Source organism: Lasioglossum baleicum, unplaced genomic scaffold (genome assembly GCF_051020765.1).
Source record: "Lasioglossum baleicum unplaced genomic scaffold, iyLasBale1 scaffold1999, whole genome shotgun sequence".
NCBI lineage: Eukaryota > Metazoa > Arthropoda > Insecta > Hymenoptera > Halictidae > Lasioglossum > Lasioglossum baleicum.
The window spans coordinates 17,915-29,683 of NW_027471058.1; the positions used below are offsets into that span (position 1 = coordinate 17,915).

At 39.0% G+C, this 11,769-nt stretch overlaps 1 protein-coding gene across 1 annotated transcript; it reads left to right on the forward strand.

The window, feature by feature from the left end:
- On the forward strand, nucleotides 1–11,762 carry LOC143221153 (uncharacterized; the record flags this gene model as incomplete). Its single annotated transcript, XM_076446665.1, has 7 exons — nucleotides 1–37; nucleotides 4,936–5,150; nucleotides 5,378–5,521; nucleotides 7,980–8,132; nucleotides 8,252–8,500; nucleotides 8,575–8,826; nucleotides 8,933–11,762. Coding segments are annotated over exons 1-7 (3,880 nt in total), but the record flags the coding sequence as incomplete, so codon positions are not given.
- Between the last annotated feature and the right edge of the window lie 7 nt (nucleotides 11,763–11,769).

The window sequence follows — 11,769 nt, forward strand, 5'->3', positions numbered from 1 at the left end:
ATGCAGACCTTACGGAAGAAAAACAGTCCGTGCAAGTGTGAGTAAGAAAAGAAAAGAGAGAAAAAAAAAATAAAAGCCACCCCTGCAACAAATTGAACGAAATTTCGTGGATACCATTAAAATCGTGCGTTATCGACGTCGACTTGTGTATCTGGTGTATACATTGTGATACGAAACGGCGAGTATGTGGCTCTGTAGGAGAATTTTTGTGGGATCTTTCACGTTCTAGTAAGAATTACGTTGTGATATCACCCTGTAGATCGGTCAAAGGGAGCTTTGGAATATGGCTTCCCTATTCTCTAAGAGGGAGAAAGACGGTTGTTCGAATCAAGCTACGTAAATTAATTTCATCTGTGAATTATTTATTACGCGTTATACGCGATGTATGTGGTTCGAAAGCAGCTAAAAGAATGTAGGTTCTTTTCTTTTTTTCTTTTCTTCGAAGCGATACTGTCAATTTCTGGTTTTCGCGCGAGGTTTATTACTGATTTGACTTACCGACTGTGGTAATGCAGTTTGTTGATTTACTTGCTTGTACACGAGATTGCCGGTAGATGGTGGCACTAGTTACTTCGTAGTTCGTGTTAGGAATCATAGTACTTATGATTAATTTTACATGTCAACAAGTAGAGGGAAAGCTGAATCTTATTAACTTAAAAGTGAAGTAGATATAGAGTAATCAAAAGAAGAAAATATATAGTGAAATAAAAAGTTTACATTTTTTACTAAGTTAGATAAATTTTCGTTGTATTTTTGAATTCTATTCAAACCATTATAGGAATGCATAAAAGTAGGAATGAAAACATAATAGATAGACATTTATAAATGATTCGTTTAAAATAAAACACATTTTGTTTATTTACACCTTAAGTTAGGCAACCTTCCATACATTTATGTAAAGGAAAGGGTATGAAATACTATCTGGTTAGTTTTCATATTATGCAGTAGGATTATTATAGTTAAAAGTCATTATTAAACGGTAGAAAAATATTACATGTTATAGTTGATGATATATTATTACTCCTAGAATATAGCATGAAATTTTTTATTAATATAATCATTCATAATTCATTCATAAAAGTTCTGACATGTTCATATTCTATTCGTATTCACAATCACATTGTACATTATCTCGTGTGAATTTAATAGAAGTTTCAACGTGCCAAGTTATCGATAAGGGTAGTATTTTTAACATCTGTTCGTTATTATAGCTAATTTGTTAAGTACTTTTGTTTTTAAAATTTGTACTCTTGCCACGTTTCTCTGATATTTTTGTATGCATACAATCGATAATCTAGCTGTGAAATTGTTATCCAATTTTTTTTCTATTAAGGAGGTCAGATTTCTGCAAACATTATCGATCAGTTTATTTTAACGTGTTCCAATTATTTGAATTTAATTTTATTATATAGCAGATAACTATTTTAAGATCAAGGGTACTACAGGAAATATGTATCGTGAACGATTTATGGCTTCTTAAGTAAATCAATTTCAAATGCAAAGCCTGTTACAAATGTATGCATTCAATGAATGCATTGGTAGTTTCAAATCGGTATCATCTTACACGAAGAGCTAAAAAATTCATCCATATATCAAAATTCATAAAAGTTATACAAATTTAATTAAAATTAAATACAAATTCAATTTGAAATACCTATTGAATATATTAAAATTAAAAGTGAATCAAGTAAACGTGAAATCAGGATAACGAAAGGTACATTTTCTCTCTAATAAACACATTCAATCTCTCTTCACTTTTAAGCAACGAAACGTTAAAGATTTAAATTTTAGGCGCCTGTAGCCAGACAACCCGCCGTACGTCAACGATCTCTGCGGGGCTTCGGTACCACTTCGACTAAATAATTAACTTATACGAAATTTTATCGGAACTCAATGAAACTGCAACGCTGTATCTGGATTGCTTGTCAACAGGCGGTCGAATCTTCCTAAAACTCGGTTCTTAACCCTTTGCACTCGACAATCTTTTCGTTCGAGAAAAATATTAATTCGAAGACATTCTCCCATAAAGTCGACGACATTTTTAAAGTGGTAGACAAGAAATCATATGTAAATTAAGACACAGAATTATTTTATTTCGATATTCCACGAATCGTTGGGTAATATTAAATTAGATACATCAATTAATATCGATCTTTAGAGTCTGATTAACACTAGATTTATGGGACCTGTCAATTTGATGAATGGGTTGCATCAATTACACGATATTAACAGATTTGATTAACTTATATTAAGTCTGTTAATATTGCGATTATTTTCAAATTAAACTCATCGTTTGTTCATAAAGAAAATATATGGTTTTCTTTATCCTAAATCTGACGGGTGTCATTAGAAATAGGTATACAGAAAACCCCCATAAACCTAGTGTTAAATGATGACTGAGACTCGCCTTTCGAGTGCAAATGGTTAAAATATATCAATTACAGTTCAAACATTATTACCAGTATCACCCTGGATGTTCATTTCGTTCTGACACGTATCATAATCTCACAGTCATTGCTATTACCACGGCATCATTATTGCCATCTGTTGTAACAAAATAACGTTACTAGCAACCACTCGATCGATAATGCAGCTAGTGCAGTAAAAGGGAATGGGAATCGGCAGTGCATTGTTTCCTCGCGAACTCGATTTCAGTAGGTTAACGTTGGTTCCTCTATCTTATCGATCCATTGTTCCCTCGACCGATACTTTTATGTAGTATTACGTACGTAGCATAGTTGTGTCAGCGTTAGGCGAACGCGTGCGCCGATGAGGGTGGTCTGGAGGGAAACGGGGGTACAAAGGTGACCGCGACGGGCGGGAGGGAAGGGCATGAATTGGTTATCCGGATAGAGCGTCGAGTATCGACAGTTGGCGTTCTCCACTCGAGTCGCACGAGTACGTTCAAACAAATGCGCTGGTGTGCTAGTGGCCATTAAAGTCGCGAGGGGTCGTCGGAAGTGTGCGTTAAAGAAGCTCTGCGTTCAAGCCAGAGAGGGCGTGGGGGGCCGGAGATTTCGATAAATTGTCTGTAGAACGGCAAATCGAGAAGCTACGAGTGGCAGAGATTAAGACTGCGAGGGGTTATACGCACGGGGATCCGGTTGATGACCGAGAGAGAGAATTTTGTATACGGTTGTGAAGAAGAATATAGATGGTGATGGTGTAAGTGCAATAGTGGGTTGTCATATTTGTTCATCAACAAAATGATGGCATAATAGAATATATAGAGATGGTTGAACAGAGTTAGGCGAATTACTCTTGGGATATAGGATAACCTATAAACTCGTCTTGCTGGAATTTGAACTACATTTCGCTGGTCGTTCTAGATATGTTACAAAAACGTTTCCACAGACAGGAAAGTGTGTCATTATGTACTTTACGTTTTACATGTCTGTAAGGCACGTCTATCAGGCAAAATAGGTTAGGAAGAAATATTTCTGCCTACGGGAAAACGTTCGAACTAGGCTACTAAGAAATATTTCTACCGATATATCTTCTACAACTGATGTATATCTTTATATAAATATTTATCCATTTTTTTTCATGATTCTGCGTGCGAGAAAGATATATCTGAAAATTATAGTGCGATTAAAATTAGGTTAAATATGAAGATGAGAAAACGAAACACCAGATACCGTGAAGAATGCTAAAATACGATACCAATGTCAGAATTAGGTAGGCACCACGCAATTGTGTATTGAAGTTTGAATTAATCGTTAGCGTCCTACTCGTAAATTCAGAAACGGTTATATCAGGCGTTTTACAAGATCAATTTTCCACGAGACCAGCAACGAGCCGCGGGACGGCTAACAAAGTAACGTGAAATCTGTCGCGGTGGGTGCTCGTTTTAATATCCCTGCATGCGGTCTCGTTCGAGCTGGGACCAACTTCAGTCCCGTACCACGTGATCCTATCGAATTATCGAACTCGAAGCAGCAGGGGGTTCCGAACGATCCGTTCACGATGGTTTCAAACCTCTTGAACTTTATATCGATCGGCCGCACGATCAATTCGCCCGGCGAAAGCGTAAAACGAGAACTCTGTCGAGTGTCATCCGGATAAGCAATTTATTTCTCTTTCCTGTTACTGCGTTCCCTTTCCTCGCGAGGAACAATTTAATCTTCATCCTTTTTCTCTCTCTTTTTTTTTTTTTTGCTTTAGATGCAAGCATCGATGAGTGAAATGTTATTTAATAAGGCTCGAGTAGGTGGGGTAGCGCGGAATAGGGGTGAAATATCGAGTTTTACTACTTGCAGCAGGAGAAGCGTTTCTGGTCTTCGAGAACGACGAAATAAACGATGAATTCGTTCCTATTTCGTGGAAATTAAATTCGCGCGTAATTGTACCCTTAAATCGAAGTTAGAATATTTTTCTAACGTTATAACTTAATACGAAATTAATCAAAATCGAGTACATTCTTTTACTTACGAATTTTTTAAATATAGAATTCTGACTGTTTTACTTTTTATTTTTATTTTTATTTCTTCGAATTGACACTGTTATTTTTATGCGTTATATATTTATTTATAGGCAGCATTGAACATTTAAAATAAAGTATCTCTAAAATCGAATACATTCTTTTACTTACAAATTTTTGAAATATAGAATTCTAGCTGTTTTACTTTTTATTTTTATTTTTATTTCTTCGAATTGACACTGTTATTTTTATGCGTTATATATTTATTTATAGGCAGCATTGAACATTTAAAATAAAGTATCTCTAAAATCGAGTACATTCTTTTACTTGAAAATTTTTGAAATATAGAAATCTGGCTGTTTTACTTTTTATTTTTATTTTTCTTTCTTCGAATTGATACTGTTATTTTTATGCGTTATATATTTATAGGCAGTCTTGAATTTTTAAAATAAAGTATCTCAATTTTTTTGTTTCTCGGTTTAATTAATATGACTTTGTAATTGTTTATTAAGCAGTCAAGAACGAACCAACCCGATTTCTTGGGGAGGGTGTGTCGTTCAAGGCGAAGCTGATTGGGATATTGGAAGTATCGGAAGCACGCGGGGACCGGATGTGCCAGGCAGCTTTGGCGGATCTGAAGATGGCGATTCGAGCTGCCGGTGAACACAAACAACGAATCGCCGTCCAGGTCAGCATCGATGGATTACGCTTGCGGGACGAAAAGTCTGGGGTAATGATTTAAAAAAAAAATGGCAACTATAATAAATATTAAAAGTAAAGTCTGATTTTCGAATAGTTAGCCCATGAAAACAAAATTTGTTATTTTTAACATTAATATATTAGGCCCAGAAAAAGAAATCCATTTAAAATTATAAAAATAATAGATTTCTTTTTCTTCAACCTAATACGTATATACAGTGGGTAGTTTTTTATGTAATTATAATTTTATTGTTCCAGGATTGTCTGTATCACCATCCTGTACATAAAATATCGTTCATTGCACAGGATATGAGCGATTCGAGAGCTTTTGGATACATTTTTGGGTCACCAGATACTGGCCATCGTTTCTTTGGCATCAAGACAGATAAAGCAGCTAGCCAAGTAAGATTTGAACAGTATCGAGTATGCTTTTACCAGTTTACTTTTTTTTTTTAACCACCAGTTAAAGAAATTAGCAAACTGAAATTATTGGTCGTAAGTTTATTTTATTATTTCTCTTTAATCAGAATCTTGGCTGTGGACGAGAGAAGAATATATTGGAGTTAATTTCTGTTTTTTTACTCTGATTTAATGTAATGAACATTTATTAAGTATGGGAAAGAAATTGAGTAATACAGACGAGCTTAAGGATATTATTTTTTTTTTAACGAACGAAAGTATGTTAATGAAGTTTTCTAAATGAATAGCAAGTTTCTGCAGCAACGTATCAGAGATTTTATTATAGAACACTTTAGAAAAATATCACACGATTGTATTAAACTTATAATCTCATTTTATTTATTTCTTTACACTTAATTAGCCGCTACTCGACCAATCTCTCCACGAACAACAGCTGTACCCCGCCAAAGAAAAAAATTAATTCCCTATACCCAACGAGGCTCAAACTAATCAACAATCTCCCACGATCTTCGAACTCGGTCAAACTACCTAAATCTCGAATCGAAACCTATACAAGGACCAGGATTAAAGTATTTAATATTTCACAATCAAAGTCGCACACTACGCTGAACCCCGAGTAACTCTTAGTCAAGATCCTAAATTTCGAATACTGTGACTCCGTTTGCATATTCTCTCAAGCAACAACATCGACATACATGAAAATCGACTCACACAACAAGGAGATACGTTCCATCGAGACATATTGAAACTAAAATACATATACATCAACCTAAACACGTCGAAGCAAGAAATGCCAAGTCGAAAACCGACACAGAACCGCAAATGGTTTAACTTCTGTATCTCAATTCTATATCGAGTGATACATACAATCCTTCGAGGTCGAAAAAATTGGCAGTAATTACCAAAGCATCGTCAGAAAGAGACCGTTCGCCATCGAATCGATAAAAAAAAAAAGCGAGAGGGCGGCAAACGCAAGGACAGGCGGGTATTATGTCGTCACCGGCACACGGATATTGTCTTTGAGAAACAACAAAAGAACAAGGTTGTGCGCGTTGATTCGATAGGAGAGCCGTTGGTGCGCGAGCACGATCCTTAAACGCGGCCGGACCGTGTCGTTTAACGTGAACGATTCGCTTTGCCGAGGCAAGGGAGTCTAAAATGATATTTGCCCAATCCGGGGAAGCAATATCGACCTCGATAGCTCGGTAATTCCGGAGGGGTATGTAAATAATTGCATTATACGATTCGGCCTGCCGCCCCAACGATACACCGCGGGAGATTGTTGTTCGATTATACGCGATTCCCTCTGTGCTCATGCTTCCAAAGGGACTACGATTTCTTTGGCAACGCACCCACCCTCTTTTGTTCTAGATTTTTCCTTCTTCTGTTTTTTGCCATTTAAGGTAGGTGTGTACAACGTTGTTTTATCATTTCCTTTTATATATGTATATATCATATGTTTGTTCTTTTTTTTTTTTATTTAATTTCTGATTTTTCCAAGGTTGTGCGTGATGTTTTTTTTCATAAACGTTTTTGGCAGTTCCTCGAGGTTGTCATATAGGGTGAGTCACGCAATGGTTATCTGCAAAGTGGTTGTAGTAGAGATTTCAGTTGGAAATCTGTTTCATGAATTGATAGCGAAGATGGAATGAGTCACGTTTCTTTATTGATTGCAATTAGGCGAGATAATATTTTATTATTAATATTATAATAGCTCTTATAGCGTAATATATATATAAAATATATTTCGTTAAATATCCACTATGTTAATAATTTTCTTTTTTTTTTAAATATGATTTATATGAATTCTAGGACTAAATCCTTTTTTTTTTCTTTTTGAAGAAAATAGTATTTTTCTTTTTTTTGTTTTCTCCCTACACGAAGAAGCATTAGGATAAAATAGTAAAAAAATGATAGCTTTTGCTTTTTAATTGATCCGAATATTTTTTATTTGATATTTTAATTCGTAAAGATTTTTTAATTTGCCTTTTGAGCCACGTAAGTTGGTTAACGTTTTATTAATATAATCGTCGAAACGACATATCAAATTGTGCATTAAGAGTTATTGAAAGGCGTAAGAGGATATAAATGACCACGTGATTGAACTATAAGAGAGAGGGAACGGTAATAGAGGGGGAATAGGCCATAAGTGACAGCGGACCGTGTATAGTCGGACGCGTTTAGTATATTAGTATAACGAGACGTAACTCTGAGCTGCGATTTCAAAACTCGTTTCGAGCAAAAAGGTATTCTTATATTAATACAGTCTTTAGTTCCACATCTTCGTACCTTTCTTCTTTGATATAGCGAATTATATTTTATTTAATAGCTAGGACGTAAAAATTTTCCGTTTCATTTCAAATCTTTTGTACCTCGTTGTTGAGCAAATATTCCGAATTTTTGTCATAGAGATATATCTTTATGTTAACATTTTTTGCAGGTGGTAATCGCGATGCGAGATTTATTTCAAGTGGTATTCGAATTAAAAAAGAAGGAGATCGAGATAACGAAGCAACACTTGGAGCAAAATGCTATAAACGTTAATAAATTTCACACTACTGGCATCTTTGTTGAACCTACCCCCGATACTAAAGTAATTGCCATAATTTTCTATTTTTCCGTTTCTTTTATTAATTCTTAAATTTTATTCGATAGATGTTGCCTCTAGATAATTCCTATTCCCGTTTTAACCGTGAAATTACTCTGCAATAGGGTGCAGCAGGATCAGAGTCTTCTCTTCATCGGGTAAGGAATACTAATTCGGAGGTAGACAAATCAGCTGACAAACGAAACGAGTCCCAAAGTGGCATAATAGCGGATTTATTAAATTTACAATTCGAATTGAACTCTCTGCAGCAAGGTGTTCACCAGATGGACAAAATTACTCCTGAAAACCCACCACCCTCCACTGACGATCTCTTTGAAACCGATCCATTTGGTGATTCGTTCGCGAATATGAAGGTACGTCAAGTTAAAAGCGATTGATATCGTTATATCGTGTTATGCAATTTGTTTAAACAACGTTGTGAATCTAGCTGGAAGACACAGTGCGACCAATTTTACCACCACCACCGTCATCTTCCAAAAGAGGCCACCTAGAGCGACAGCAAACGGTTCCAGGCGCCCAATCGTCGATCACGTCGAGTCCAGCGACCACTTTAACTAGCAAGACCCCTCCACTTCAGAGTACCATTCAGTGGTTCGACAAGGAAACCGAAAATCTCTTCAGCGACAGCGAACTCGCAAGCTCGACCAAAAATACGCCAGTTAAAAAGGACGTGGAAGAGGTAAATGTTTATACACCTGTCTATTTCTATGTAATATAATTTCTAAGTTATAAATGCCAACTGATTTGAATGTTCACGATAAAAATTCGAATGTTAATTGTTACAGGCTCAAGCTAAGAGTCCACAAGTAGATGTCTTCACGGAATTAGATCCGTTAGGAACCGGTTTAGTCAAGCCCTACGTGGATAAGAAGGACTTCTTCCAACACCTGAAGAATCCTCCCAAGAAAGTCCTGAAAGATTTAGTGTCTACAAGCTCAGCGGACACGTTCCCAACGAACTTTAACGTTCTCTCGGAACCGTTAGAATCAACGAAACCGCGAAACGACGCGATCTCCAAGGAGAATCAATTCGAGGATAGCAACTTTGCGAACTTTGACCGATTCGACGAGAACGAAGCGATCCAATCAGTTTTCATGCGCTCCGATTCATCCAGGAGAACGGACATTACACCTAAAACGACTCACCATCAACCCCTATCCGTGTCTCTGCCTCCCGAAGACTCTTCTACCTCGAAATCCCCTGTAGTCTCGACCGTGTCCGCTACCGGAGGTGTTTCTCTGCTCGGTAGAATGGACAAGGACCCGACAGAGTCCACGCAGAATTTGGTGAAGCTACCCAGCCCCATAAAGTCTACACGCAAGAAGGAATTTGATATCGATATATCTAATAACAAAGGACAGTCCATGGATAAGCCGTTCTCCGTCGACTTCTCGGCAGTCAACGAATCACCAGCGTCTCCATTGAAGTCTTGTTCCTCCGATGCCAATTCTAGACTGTCCAGCTCATCCGCAGAGCTGGAACTCGTACCTGAACCTCCTCCGCGAGGGATTGCCAACATTTTGATCAACCCACCGCCTCTGCCTCCGAAGAAGCAAGCCGTCAGGGGTATCGTGAAGCCACCGCCAAGGCCACCGCATACAGACACTTACTTCCATTACGACTTCCCCGAAAGAGAGCCCGTGGCGACTAAGGACAGGGACAAGAGCCCGACGAAAGAAGCGATCAGCCAGTCTGACGACAATTTCAGTCCACCGCTTCAATTATTCGGTAAATCGGATCTGATAAGCGCCATGACCACGTCCACGTTCGAGGATTCCTTTAGCTCCATGGTGCCCACCACGAATTTGTCTACGTTTTTTACTACCACCACCGCTACGTCCACTGGACCCAAGAAGACCAAGCCTTCGTTGGATATCACACTAAGCCAATTAACATCTGCCAATCTGGACGAGCTGGCTAGTAGTTTAGGGATGACTGTCCAGGAATTAACCAGTCTCACGCTTCAGCAGCTCACCGAATGCTTGGCTACTCTTTCAGCCAAGGAGGCTGCAGCTAGTGATACCGAAGAACCAGTTTCTGTGAAACAAGAACAAGTCGGTGCTGTGCAAGCACAACCTGTGTCTAACGTGGTGCAATCGAAGCCGTTCAACGACCCACCGCCTTTTGCCGTGAATTTTGACCAGGAAACTAAACAGGACGCTACTTACGACAAGTACGCTGTTTTCAGGGAACTGTTAGAGCTGGAGCAGTTGGAGAAAAACGAAGAAAGTGCAACGAAGGAGTCCACCGAAGAAGAGACGTCTTCAGTGACGAAGGAGGAGCTCGAAATTGTTAATCAGCAACAGGAAGCTAGCGACGATAGTAGATCGGAAACTCTGGCTACTCTGGTGAACTTGACAGTGAAACTTCCACCTAGTAACGAGGATCTGTCCAAGGAAGAGTCAATTGAGGTGAAGTCTAAGGATACGAGGGAATCTTCTCCGAATTTGACGTTCGAAAATATTCAAGCACTCGAAGCGGAGACTAAAATCGAATCGGTAACGGAGTCTGAAGTATCTACAGATTTCCTGGCGAAACAGGTAGAGGAAGAAGAATCTGACAGAGCGAAAGCTATAGTAGACATCGAGGAGAACACGGAAGAAACCGAATCCATCGAGAAACCTAGCGATTCGAACGAGGATTCTGATAAACCAGCTACTGAAACGATTACAGAAGAGAGGAGTAGCCCGTTAGTAGTAGAGAAAGTGGAAGTAAAGGCTTCGATATCGATATCCAGCGATAAATATGCCGCTCTGCGCGAGATCATAGGCGAACCAGAACCCCCGGCTAAACAATCCGAAGAAGATACGCCGAATTCCAACAGGATGTCTCCTGTTATTCAATTACCAACGCAATCAAAGACCTCAGCCGAAGTGGAGCTATTAAATCTATTTTCCGACACTCCTCCTCCATCCAGTCCCCAGAAACAACCGAACAAAGAAGAAGACAGCGCAATGGGGCTGGATATTTTCGAGGAGATCAAGATGTTGAGCACCAGCGGGCATTCTGCCAAGACAAAACCTCTAATCCCCGAAAGCATCTTCTGTCCGTTTACAGAGTTAAAACCGGAAAGGGATGAAAGCAAAGACGACGGTAACTGGACCAAGTTCGACTCTGGTCTTTTCGTTTCAGACAGACCACCGTCTGAACATCCTCCTTCGATCAGCGGCACTTCACCATGGTCTCCAGATGGCAAAGAGTTTCACAGAGAGGCTTCCTTCAAAGGCAGCGTGTACCAGCAGTCAGGCGACAGCGACAACGAATGGAAAGACGAAGAGGAGAGCGAGGAGAGCAACGGGAGGGTGCGAGACGGTAGATTCAGATGTAGCCACTATCCCAGATTCGACGCTCCGTTTGGCGACAGAGACTTTTACGAGGAGTCAGGCAGCATGCCGGGGAACAAGAGAGACAGGGGTTTCCGGGACAGAATGATGGAGAAGTCTCGCGACGCTGCGTGGACCAAGAATTCCGGTCACAGACCTCGCGACTCCTCCCTTTGGCACGACGAGAGCCAATGGGAGAAGGAATCTAAGCACTACCCCCATAGAAAGATGCAATACAAGGACGACGAGGACCATTACGAAGCTCACTGGAAGTGCAGGTCCATGCCTCAGCGTTGGAA